Source organism: Phalacrocorax carbo, chromosome 26, assembly GCF_963921805.1.
Source record: "Phalacrocorax carbo chromosome 26, bPhaCar2.1, whole genome shotgun sequence".
In the NCBI taxonomy this organism is placed as follows: domain Eukaryota; kingdom Metazoa; phylum Chordata; class Aves; order Suliformes; family Phalacrocoracidae; genus Phalacrocorax; species Phalacrocorax carbo.
In genome coordinates, this window is record NC_087538.1 from 5,316,371 (window position 1) to 5,328,835 (window position 12,465).

At 57.6% G+C, this 12,465-nt stretch overlaps 1 protein-coding gene across 3 annotated transcripts; it reads right to left on the reverse strand.

Annotated features, from left to right (window-relative positions):
- Nucleotides 1-2,574: 2,574 nt before the first annotated feature.
- LOC135317617 (butyrophilin subfamily 1 member A1-like) lies at nucleotides 2,575-8,849 on the reverse strand. 3 transcript variants are annotated; one of them, XM_064474005.1, is made up of 9 exons: nucleotides 8,716-8,849; nucleotides 7,906-8,022; nucleotides 7,169-7,516; nucleotides 6,498-6,605; nucleotides 6,039-6,056; nucleotides 5,626-5,646; nucleotides 4,421-4,441; nucleotides 4,029-4,061; nucleotides 2,575-3,767 (listed from the first exon to the last, which is right to left on the reverse strand). In XM_064474005.1, exons 1-9 carry the CDS (start codon nucleotides 8,744-8,746, stop codon nucleotides 3,088-3,090), a joined length of 1,377 nt encoding a protein of 458 aa, XP_064330075.1. In that variant the 5' UTR covers nucleotides 8,747-8,849; the 3' UTR covers nucleotides 2,575-3,087. The 3 variants fall into 3 exon arrangements, with proteins under 3 accessions (XP_064330075.1, XP_064330076.1, XP_064330077.1); XM_064474007.1 differs by having other exon boundaries at nucleotides 3,348-3,767; nucleotides 3,968-4,061; nucleotides 5,626-5,755; XM_064474006.1 differs by lacking the exon at nucleotides 4,421-4,441.
- Between the last annotated feature and the right edge of the window lie 3,616 nt (nucleotides 8,850-12,465).

Sequence of the window (12,465 nt, forward strand, 5' to 3'; positions counted from 1 at the left end):
GTGGTGTGGGGGACGATGGCTGAAATATAAATATGGGGAGGCCTGGCAAATTGGCTATACCACACTCCCACAGACCCGCCAAGGCAAGCGCCATGTGCTTACAATGGTAGAAACAACGACTGGCTGGCTGGAAACATCTCCTGTCCCCCACGCCACTGCCCGGAACGCTCTCCTGGGTCTGGAAAAACAAGTCCTGAGGCGACATGGCACCGCAGAGAGAATTGAGTCAGATAATGGGACTCATTTCCAAAACAACCTCATAGACACCTGGGCCAAAGAGCGCGGCACTGAGTGGGTGTATCACACCCCCTGTCACGCACCAGCCTCTGGGAAATGGAGCGGTACGATGGACTGTTAAAAACTACCCTGAGAGCAAGGGGGGGTGGGACATTCAGGCCCTGGGGTGCACATTTGGCAAAAGCCACGTGGTTAGTCAACAGGAGGGGATCTGCCAGGCGAGCTGGCCCTGCCCAGTCAGAAATCCTACATACTGTGGAAGGGGATGGAGCCCCTGTAGCGCATGCAAAAAGTACGCTGGGCAACACAGTCTGGGTCCTCCCTGCCTCCGGCAAAGGCAAAGCCATTCGTGGGATTGCTTTTGCTCGAGGACCTGGGTGCACTTGGTGGGTGATGCGGGAGGATGGAGAAGTCCGATGTGTGCCTCAAGGGGGTTTGATTTTGGGTGAAAACAGGCAATGAACTGCATGGCACAATGTGAACTGCTATATAATACTGTGTGTCACCTCTGTGTTGTATCTATGATATCAGAGTACGAGCCTCCCAACCCATGGAAGATCAACTATGAAACAAGCCGTGCAGCAGTGATGGAACGATGACTGACTCGGCGTGCAGCGACCCAACGCCACACACCATCCCTCCCACCTGGAAAGACTGATACAACAGATGGAGCCCAGAGTCATGGACTGGATGAACTCAATGGACATTTTAATGGACATTGTACAGGGAAGGTCCATGAACTAAGGGAATGATGTCTGTGTATTATGTTAAAGGATGGGAAGGGGAGGGGTGGTGGTTGGTACGGTTGTATTGCATCATATGGGACCTGGGCATGGTGTAAATGGTATGGAAAAAGGGGTGGAGAATGTGCTGGTTTTGGCTGAGAAGGGGTTAATTCTCCTCACTCTGGGGGTCGGCTGCCTTTCCAGCTTCCCGCGCTCTGCCGTGTGGCGGGGAGGGGGGGGCTGGGAGGGGCAGGGCCATGGTGGGGGCGGCTGACCCCGACTGGCCAATGGCAGGTTCATTCCATAACACATGACACCATGACCAATATATTGAGGTGGGGGCAGTGGCAGCGCGGGGGCGGCGCGGCGTCGGGGCGGTGAGCGGCTGCGGCGCGTGCGGTTTGTTTCGGCGGTTCGTTCCCCCTCTCCCCTCCCTTCCCGCCTCCCCCGGGGCTTTGCGCCTCTCGTTGTTCTCCTTTCCATTGCATTTCTACTGTTGTTTTCTTTTAATTCTCGTTGTTCCCCTTTACATTGCATTTCTACTGTTGTTTTCTTTTAATTTTAATTATTAAACTGTTCTTATCCCAACCCACGAGCGTTACCCTCCTGATTCTCTCCCCCATCTACCGGTGGGGAGTGAGCGAGCGGCTGTGTGGGGCTGAGCTGCCGCTAAACCACGACAGGGCGTCATCCTCAGGTGACCATCACCCAAGGGAGACCATCACCCATGGAGGGGGCACCATCCTCAGGTGACCATCACCCAAGGGAGACCATCATCCATGGAGGGGGCACCATCCTCAGGTGACCATCACCCAAGGGAGACCATCACCCACGGAGGGGGCGTCATCCTCATGTGATCATCACCCAAGGGAGACCATCACCCACGGAGGGGGCGTCATCCTCACGTGACTATCACCCAAGGGAGACCATCCATCTCCCAGGGGTTCAGCCAGGCCCCGCTGGGTGCAGCCTGGCCTTGCGTTTCTTGAACCATCTCTGGGTGCAGAAAGGGGTGACGGGAAGAGAGAACCAGCATCTGCTGAGGTTTTTCACCCCCAACAACTGCAAATGTATTGGGGGTCGGTGAGATTTGGGGTTTAAAAGCCGCTGCCAGGGCAGGTCGGGGCTCTGCTGCCGACTTCCTCCAGCTCAGCCAGAAGCTGAAGAAAAAGAGAAGCTCCCTTTAGCTGCACCGTGCGTGGAGGGAAGTGGGACACGCACCCCTTGGAGATGCCTACGGGGCTCAGCGGTCACCAGCAGAAGGGTCCGCAGACAGGACCCTGTCCTCAGGCAGCAGCATTGTCAGGGCCTAATCAGGGCTTATTAGCATTATCAGGGCTAATTAGCATGAATGACCCTGATCAGCCCCACCTAGGACCAGCTGATGGCCCAAGGGCTCTCCTTAAGCCCAGCCCAGGGTGCTGGGCTCTGTTGGGGGGGCCATGGCCAAGGCTGAGCTGCAGCCCATGGTTCCTCCTGATGTGCAGACTTGGTTCCTGCCTCGACCCTGGACCTGCCTCATCCCTCTGGCTTTGCCTGATGATCCGGACCCTTGGCGGAACGTGGCTGCTCTGCAGGACCCTTCCTCCCCATCAAGTCACTCACAGAGGTGTCAAGGAGAGAATTTTTATAGAAAAAGCCTATTTTATGAGTACATTGGAATGCCGGGGGAGGTGGTAGGTGTCAGGAACTGAGCGCCTGGCCAGAGACCACCCCCAGCCCTTCAACTGGCCCCGTTTGATGAGGCTTTGGGGGCTGGAGGTGAAGTAGAGAGGAAGAGGGTGGAGATGTGCGGCTCCTTCTCCCCAGACTCTCATCTCGGTTCTGGCACTGGGGGGTTTCTCTTCCCTATCTCAGGGGGGTTCTGACGCCCTCGGGTCCCAACAGCCTGGTTGGGTCGGACTCTGCCCGTAGCAGAAGCACAAGGGCGTCTCAGCGGAAGCGCCTTGCTTGGAGACATCACCTTAGGAGAGGCGAATGTGCCTTAGCCACGGCTACATCTTGTCGCAGGCTCCAGCAGGGGCGGGGATAGCTCTGCTCAGGTGGGGGGGCCGCCATGGCTTCCCTGGGAGAGTCTCGGGGCGCCCTGGTGGCACGACGCAGCCGGCAGAGCCTTGGGCATTGATCATGGCTGCTCGTGGACAGCAGCATGGATTTCCCCGTCTTGGTCATGTCCTGCTGTCGGCGTGCGCGGGGCCCGTCGTCCCGTGGGGAGGGTCGGCAGGGGGATGCAGGAAGGGAGCAGAGGCTCCTCCTCGCTGGGGACGCGTGGGGGCGAAGGAGGTGACTTCAGGGTGAGTTGGGCGTACCGGTACACCCAGAACCAGGGATGGATCTTCTCCCCACTCAAGGGGCCCATTGGGAAGGTGTAGAGCAGGTCTTTGTTGTCAGCGTTGAAGAAGGCTACCTTCTGTGCCTCAGTGTCCAGGGTAACCCGAATCCTCTGGGGTCTCTTTGAGACGCTGAGAAGTGTGTGGTATGGGGAGGTCAGAGCCCAATACTCTCCGTTATAGTGACGAATACCCCAGATCCCGTTTCGAGGACCCACGTTGATCTCCCCCTTCCTCTCCGTGGACTCCTTGGCCACCCCCAATGCCCAGAGCCCTCCTTCCTCCTTCCCCACATCCACATCCCAGAAGTATCTCCCGGAGGTGAATCCCTCCTGGCCCAGGACGCAGCACCAGTAGTCGTATCTCTCGGGGTTATCTGGCACCTCTTGCCACGTGACTCCCCACCGTACGCTCTTCCCACCATCCGAGAGGATGAGCAGTGGGTGCGCCGTGTCCGCGTCCAGCGTGACGTGCACTGCGGGGAGAGGGGGAGAGCTCAGCTGGAGACCCCCGTTGCCTTTGGGGTCTCCTCAGGTGGGCTCCCCTTGGAGAACTGATTTGTGGGACCTCAAGTGCCACAAAAAGAGAGAGAGAAAAAGGGAGATGTGGTGGGGAAAGGGAGCGGGGGGCATCAGAGCAGTTGGGGCGTGGAGGCTCAGCCCTCCATTTACCCACCCCCCCACCAGCAGCACAGGGGAAGAGACCCATGGAGAGGCAAAGCCCCACACCCCGGTACCTTCTTCCACCGGCACAAAGGTCTTCCTCCACCCTGAAAGCAAAGAGACGTGGTCACAAGCAGGTGCGGTGGCATGAGGAGGGGCCGTGGGGTGATTTGGGGTGGTGGTCCCCAGCGCTGCAGACCACTCCCAGCCATGCTTGCCTTTCATGTACCCAAATTTACCTTATTTGACAACGTAGACTCACCAAAATGGGAACATGGACATCCTTCCTGGTCCAGTTTGGGGGTTTTTAGTTAGCCCCTGGGAGTGTTTGCCATCACTCTTGGAGGGGGCTTGGTAACAAACCTGAGCAAGGCACATCCCATCCCCCTCGCCCCTCCCCCTGCCCCTGAATTCTGTGCTGTGTGAAAGACCACGCGGGTGGGGGAAGAGCAAGGATCAAACTTACGCAGCTCCGAGACATGTTTCTCTGAAAAAGAAAAGAGCAAGAACTGTTTTCAGGAAAAGCATGTGCTTGTTGGGCTCCAACCCTCATCCCCTGGTCCCTACGTAGCCACCAAAGCCACGGGTGTGTTAAGAGGTGCTTTGATGGTGCCAGAGCTCCAGAATCTGCCCAGGGAGGGGAGAGGGGATGGGAGGGGAAACCGGCTCGGAGGAAGGCCTTTGGGGCACCCAAAGGGCTGGGAGGAGTTGGTGGGGTTGGTGCCACCAGAGAGTTGGGCTCAAGCTCGTGGGAAGCTGGATGACGAAGGGTTGGGGAAGGTCGTCTCCTTTGTTTAGGGGGTTTTGGGGGTGGAGGAAGCAAAGCAGGGCTTGTGTATTTCCATCTCCCGACCCCTGGAAGGGAAATAACAATATAACTAAAAGCAGGAAGAAATAGGCGGGATTGCTGGCAAATGCTCATTTGGTGGTGGGAACTTGTCCAGGCGCCCGAGGACCTCTTTGCTTTTCTGCTGCCTGGGGCTTTGGGAGTTGAGCTGAAGGAAGGGTTGGGTTGATGTTGGAAGGGGGGGCAGGTTTAATTTTGGGGGAAAACCTGCTGAACTGGTTGTCTGAAAGAGGGTTTTGATGGGCGGCGTGCCCTGATGCCAAGAGCAGAAGGGTGCCTGGGTCCTCCTCTCGCTTGAGGCCTCTCCGTCAGCCATGTGGCCATCAACGCTGGCGATTTGACGTTGGGCGCCAAGGGGAGATGGGGATTTATCGCTGTCTGGGGTGGCCTTTGGGGACAACCATGCCAAGGTGGGTTTCATTCCCTTGAGGATGAGGAAGCTGGTTTTCTTCCTCCATATTGCTACTCCTCCAAAGCCAGGGAGGCTGATTTTTGTTATTCCAGAATTCGGTTACCCCAAAGCCAAGCTCTCCTCAAAAGCCGTACCCGAGGTAGAATTCAACTCCTACAAACCTGCGGGCTACGGACGGGCTTCCTAAACCGCAGCCCATCTCCTCAGAGGTTTATTACCCAAAAATGAAGAGATTTGGTCTCCCCTAGGGTCGGTCACCCACGTTGGCCAGCCCCGATGGAGTCAGGCACTTGATCTGGTCCCGCATTTGCTCGCCCCCTCCCCGCTGCCTCATGAACTGCCGCCATGAAGCAAGCGTCCCTCTGCAGCTCGTATTTTCCCCTCAGCGACAGAAAAACCCCACATCACTTACGGATTTCGGCATCGCGTTTCCCTGGAAGGAAAAGCAGGAATAACTGTGAGAGGAAGTTTCCTTCCTGACAGGAACTTGTGAGCGGCCTGGGGTACGGGAATGGGGCGGCAGCTCCGCACCAACGGCATCACTGGCAGAGCGTGGTTAGAAAAGGGGAAACAGCAGGACGAGAATAGGGATTTCCCTAATTCCGTGTCTATTTGGTGTGCTTTCAGAATTTAAATGAAGTCTTTTCAACCCTTCCCCACCCCTCCTAATTCTGTCAAATGTCTTTTTGGTGTGAAATTACCCACCAAATGCCACTTTCAAGGCAAATCTCGGAGATGCACGCATGCGAGAGCCAACCCTCATCGCTATCAAAACATCCCCACCCTGTTGTCAAAAGTGGGGGAGAAAAATAAAGTGTCTCTTACCTAGTTCTCTGCTTTGGGCTGTAAGAGAGAAGAGAGAACATCACGTGGGTTAAAGGAAGGTTTCTCCCACAGCTACGTCACGCGAGGGTGACCCACAATGGGGACATTTCAGGTACATTTTGGGTCGGCTGATGCTGGATTTGGGGTTTGGTGTGACATGGGGGTGTCTGGTGGTGTTGGAGCTCTGCCTCCTGCGCCTGCAGCCCCACGGTTTGCTTTGAGGCTGTGGTGGTTCCCCCTGGTCAAGGGCGTGAGCTCTTGGGGATGGAGATTCTGCGTTTGGGGCCTCCAAAGTGCTCTTTTTGGCATGTTTCAGTGGGACAGAGCTCGAGGGAGTCTGAAATGTGTGGGGGCAGCTGGTCCTCCCGTGAGCAGGTCCACGTCATTCCGTGTGCTCTTGGGTGCTCAGAGACCCTCTTGGGTGCCCCAAAGTCCCCTTGCTCCTGCCTAATGCCTTACCTCGTAGCCGTGAAATAAGAAGACAGATGACAACCAGGGAAGCGAAGCAGGCAGCCAGGGTCACGAAGAAAGCCACCTTCCAGGGATATTCCTTTGGGAAAATGGATTCTGGAATAGGAAAATTGCCCAAATTGTGTTAATCTGGGATGCAATGACGGGTGTACGTTGTGTGTTGGAGTGAACGTGCCTTTCCGTAAACTTTGAGCATCTTTGTTGAAATATTTAGACCTGAGGTAGATATTTCATAGTGTGTCCTTCAAGTTTAATTAAAAAACCCCTGATTTATTGAAGGTTTCTTTACAAAACTACACTGAGACCAACTTTCTCCTAAAACAATAATTCAGTGTTCCTTGGCCTGGAATTGGTGGCATTTCTCCCTCTTTGCCTCCTGCCCCAGATGAACCCAGAACCGCACGGACTTTCACTCTGGGCACACCCAAGCCTGGTTTGTTTCTCCGGAGGCTGGTGTTGCTCTCCTGGAGAGGTGTGAGGGCTTTGGCCGTGGGCCAGGCCCTGTTGTGCAGGGATCTGGGGCCAGGCAGGTGGGGAGATGCTGGCGAGGAGCTGGGCTGCCCAGCAGAGAGAGACCAGAGGGGATTTGTGCGTGGGGGTGGGCAAATGGGACATGCCGGGGGCGCGTCTTGTAGACAACCCTGACTCCTGCCTTTTACCTGCTACCTGCAGCTCCACAGAGGCTTCTTCATAAGAATCCCCATCTTGGACGCGACACCGGTACTGTCCCTCATCGCTCAGCCGGGTGCTGAGGATCCTCAAGGAAACGTTCCCAACAGAGAGGCCCTCCTTTGACAGCTCTGTCCTCCCCCGGTATTGGGGATTCTGCAAGGAGTAGTCGTCCAGCCCGCTGCGGTAGATGTGGACATGGATGGAGGATGTGGACCAAAACCACAGGACGTCCATGTTCTCGGCGTTCAGCCTCGGGGAGAGGCGGCAAGGCAGCACGACGTCTTCGCCCACGACGGCAGTGACCGGCTGGTCGGGTCCCAAGACCCTGAACTGGGCTGCGAAAGGTGGCGGGTGAGAAGAAGAGACGCCTGAGACACATGGGCACACGCGGTTCTGCTGCTGCCTCGATGTGCACGTAATTGAGTTGGGTTTTTAAGGACTGTGGTTGGGTTCGTGGCACGTCTGGAAGTGCTGGAGGCAGAGCTTGGGGTCTTTTTAGACGGTCGAGGACTGGGCTGGCTCTGGAGCTCCACCCATGGAGATGACGGATCCCCAAACCCTCACCGCTTCGTAGGGCGCTTCCACCACCTCCCACGAGACCCCACACCTCGCTCTTTATCCCACCTGCCTTTTAAATACACCTTTTGCATCGTGTTAAGATGCCGGGGGGAAAAAATATATCCCAAAGGGTGGGTGTCATGGAAGAAGTTCTGGAGCTCCTTACCGCCCTCCAGCTCAGGGACGAGAAAGGCACAGGAGAAAATCACAGCACGAGCCAGGGCAGAGGTGACGCGAGGGAGGCAGGGGCGTGAGGAAACCAGCACCTTCCCATCCGCTTTCACTGGGGAAAGATGAACGGAGGGGAACGACAAATCCATTTAACACAACCGCGGGGGCGGTGCCGAGAGCACCCATTTGAAGGGGGTTTTGTAGATGAAGCCTGGACAGAAAACGCTGGAGAACTCGGCACTGGTGAAAAAGCGTGTAGGGTGGGTGGGATCAGTGGGCTCCCTGCACCAAGCCCTGCTCAGAGCGGGCCGAGGGGCTGGGTAGCTCTGGGTCCTGCCCGCGTGAGGTTGGTACCTCCAGGGATGGAGGTGCCCCTCCTCCCTCGACCTTTTCCCACCCACCCACAGAATAAAATACCCCCATTCTGCTGTCTCTGACGGTGCTCTTTGCACAGCCCGGGCTCAGGTCCGGCACTGCTGTCACAACTCTGCAAGGGCTCAGGGCTTCCCGCAAAGCCGGGAGGGCAGGAGGGAGAAAGGGGCAGTTTGGGGTGGTGGGAGCTGATTTTTGCAACCATGGGGCAGGGCTGAACAGGCTGCGCTCTCAAACAGAACCACAACAAACCATCCCATAAATCCCCCGCACCCCAAAACCCCCACCCCCATTCAGATTTGGCCCTGGGCTGGGTCCCCTGGTTGGGGGAGGTCCCCAAAGGTCCCCGTGGGGACCCCCATGGCCGGCTGCACCCCTGGGGGCCCCTTCCACCCGCGTGCCCCCCGATGCCCGCCCAAGCGCCCTGCCCTACCAGCCCTGCCTGCTGGGGTGCAGGCAGCCATCGCTCCTGGCGGGGGTGGGCTGCGGTGCTGCGCTCCTGCCCCCCGCCGTGGGGCTGGGAAGGGGGAGACAACAGCGCAGCCCCACAAGGGACCTGAAACCGAGAGCAAAATTCCCTTTCCCTTCGTGCTTTATGGCTTCTGGGAAGGGAGGTGGGGCAGATCCGGGCGGGCACAAGCCCATAACTGCCTCCGAGACAAGGTCAAAGTACAAACCCTCAGGTCACACCTCCCCCTCTGTCCGTCCGTCCGTCCGTCCCGGGTGCATCGTCGCTGCTGCCCAAGGGCCGAGCGTGCAGCCGACCCCTGCCTGTGCGATTTACATCTCTCTCTCTATATATATATATATATGCAGTGCAGGCACTGCCTTTGCAAGAGCGTTTTTTCCCTCAAAGTCAGGCTTGTGATGTCACTGAACAACAGGCACCAGCAAAGACTGGAGGGACAACCTCTGAGCTCGTCCTAAAGGAGCCGTGGCCTTGGTCTGGAAAGCTGCTGGCTGATAAGGGCATGAGTCACAGCTCCCTTCCTCTCCCTTGAGCTGAGATACCGCCAGGAACTTCCTTAAAGCCTTTCAACGAGCTCACAGGTATCTCCCGCGGCCCCTCCCACGCAAAAAATAGGGAAAACAGCTTTTTAGGAGGGCTAAATCTCAGGATCAGCTGCAGCGAGCTCTTCTTTAATTTCCCACGACAGCTTTGCTGCCGTCCACGCCTCCGCCTCTGCCTGTCCAAGGCGCGGCGTGTTTAGGATGGGGGGTGAGGTTGGAAGCCAGCACCGGGCTGGGGTCGGCACCAGGAATAAACCTTTCGTTGCACCTTCCCCCGTCACTTCTGCACCAGGAATAAACCTTTCCGGGCACTTTTCCCCTTCGGTTTTGCCCCTTGTGCCACCTTTTGTTCTAATAAAGCGGAGCCCCAGTAAAAACAGACGCGTGGGAGCAGCTCAGAGAGTTTATTCTTTCCCATTTCGACACCCCAGGGAAGGGCATTTGCCAGACGTGGCTGCAATTATCGGTTTGAGGAGCAGAGGAGGAAAACAAGGTTAAATTCAAAAAGCAAAGAAAGAGTTAAAAACCCACCCAGCAGAAGAGAAAAATCCCCCTCCTTTTGTTTCAGGCATTCCCACGCATTCCCTGGGTGCAACCACGTTGCCCCCAAGCCGCCCCCACCTCACGGGCCTCACGCACAGCCCACCCTTGGCTTTATCGATGGGTATTATTTGTTCAAAATGCAGAGCTCTGGGGATTTCTCACAGGGAAATAATTATCACAGAATCCCAGAATCCCAGGTTGGGAGGGACCTCAGGGATGATCTAGTCCAGCCTTTCGAGGAAGAGCCCAGCCTAGACAAGACGGCCCAGCTCCCTGTCCTGATGACACTTGAAGGTGTCCAACGAGGCCGAGCCAACCCCTTCCCTGGGGAGATTATTCCAACGGTGACTGTCCTCACTGGGAAAAATTTCCCTCTCGTGTCCAACCGGATTCTCCCCAAGGGCAACTTGTGTCCATCCCCCTTGTCCTCTCCATGCGACTCCGTGTAAAAAGGGAGTCTCCACCTCCTTTGTAGCTGCCCCTTAAGTCCTGGTACATGGGGATGAGACCCCCTCTGAGCCTCCTTTTCTCAGGGCTGAACAAACCCAGCTCTCCCAGCCCATCCTCGTACGGCAGCTTCCCAGTCCTCTGACCATCCTGGTGGCCCCTCTCTGGGCCCCTTCCAGCCTGTCCCATCCTGTTTGTACAGCGGGGACCAGAACTGCACACAGCGCTCCAGGTGTGGCCTGGCCAGCGCTGAGTAGAGCGGGATGATGACTTCTTTCTCTCTGCTGGCGATGCCCTTGTTGACACAACCCAGCGTCCCGTTGGCCTTCTTGGCCGCAGCAGCCACTGATCGCTCATGTTGAGCTTCCCCTCACCAGGACCCCCAGGTCCCTCCCCACAGAGCTGCTCCCCAGCCAGGTGGGTCCCAGGCTGTGCTGCACTCCCGCATTATGTTTTCCCAGCTGCAGGACCTTGCACTTGTCCTTGCTGACCTTCATAAGGCTCTTGCTGGCCCACTCCTCCAGCCTACCCAGACCTCCCTGCAGAGCAGCTCTCCCCTCTGGAGTGTCTGCTTCCCCACTCACCTTGGTGTCATCAGCAAACTCCATCAGGCCACGCTTGATGCCGGTACCCAGATCACTTATAAAGATGCTGAATAACATTGGGCCCAATATCGATCCCTGGGGGACCCCACCAGTGACAGGTTGCCAGTCTGAGAAGGAGCTATTTACCACCACCCGGTGGGTGCGGCCCGTCAGCCAGGTCCCCACCCACTGCACAGACCCCTTGTCTGGGCCATAACACATCAATCTCTCCAGGAGGAGGCTGTGGGGGACCGTATCAAAGGCCCTGGAGAGGCCCAGGTAGACAATGCCCACCGCCCGCCCCACGTCAGCCAGGCAAGTCACTGTGTCCTAGAAGGCCACCAGGTTAGTCAAGCACGACCTGCCCTTAGCGAAGCCACGTTGGCCTTTCCCAATCACGGGCTTCACTTGACTTGTGACGGCCCCAGGAGGAGTCGTTCCATAACTTTCCCAGGGACTGAAGTAAGGCTGATGGGCCTAGAGTTACCCGGATCCTCCCTCCAGCCCTTCCTCTAGATGGGGACAACATTTGCCTTCCTCCAGTGCTCTGGGACATCCCCCGTCCTCCGTGACTTCTCAAAGATGATGGAGAGCGGCCTTGCGATGATGTCAGCCAGCTCTCTCACACCCTCGGGTGGATGGCGCCAGGGCCCATGGATTTGTGGGGGTCAAGCTCCTGCAGTAGTTCATACACTAGCTCTTCCTGCACCGCTGGTGGGTCGGTGTTTGGTTCAGTTTGCATTTGAGTAGACCCAGGAGGGCATGGTTGAGCCACGGGGGCCTCTTGCTGCGCTTACTGCCCTTTCCTTTGTAGGGGATGAACTGGCTTTGTGCTTCCAAGAGAGAGTTCTTGAAGAACCCCCAGCTCTCACCGGCTCCGTTGTCTTCCACGGAAGCCTCCCACCGAACCCCTCCCAGCCCAGCCCTGAGTGAGCTGAAGTTTGCTCTTCCGAAATCCAGAACCCTTGCCTGAGAGCTGACCTCCGGCACGCTCAGCAGCATCCCCAGCCCCACAACGCTGTGGCCGGTGCAGCCGAGGCTGTCGCTGACCGGGATATGGCACAGCAGGCTTTCTCGGCCTGTGCGCGGCAAGTCCAGCAGCGCCTCCTCCCTGCTTGGCCCATCGCACGCCTGTGCGAGGAAGCGGTCCTCTGCGCGTCCGGGCACTCGGTGGGTGACGCGCGAGCTGCCGCGTTGTTCTTCCAGCAGGTGCCTGCAAGGAGTCGGGGTGTTGGCAAGAGCTAACACGGAGGGGCCTCTAGGTGAACTCTCCCCATTAGAGCGCCCAGCATCCCCCAAAGCAGGGCAGAAACCCCCCTGCTCCAACGAGCCCCTCGCTCTCGGAGCACGCGTGGGGCACTGACAGGCAGCTGAACCTCTCGAGCGGAGCGAGACGAGGCCTGAGCAGCAGCTCGATGGGCGGCAGTGCGGGTGTGGGCTGTCACGGGCACAGGGCGCTGTGCCAACGCCTCGCAGCGCACGGCAGCTCTGTGCAGTCACCGCCCAGCCCCCAGCCCAGCCCCCAAACGGGCCCGTCCAAACCCCGCGGCTCTGGGCGGGGGTTGGCGTTTTGCAGCGCGGGCGAAGGAACCCGCTCT

Excerpts from the sequence above, each read along its gene's own strand:
- LOC135317617 (XM_064474005.1), bottom strand. The coding sequence starts at position 8,746 with ATGGCTGCCTGCACCCCAGCAGGCAGGGCTG. Across the intron at positions 8,023-8,715 it reads CACCCCAGCAGGCAGGGCTG|TGAAAGCGGATGGGAAGGTG; the intron begins GTAGGGCAGGGC and ends ATCTTTCCCCAG. Across the intron at positions 3,768-4,028 it reads CTTTGTGCCGGTGGAAGAAG|TGCACGTCACGCTGGACGCG; the intron begins GTACCGGGGTGT and ends CTCTCCCCGCAG.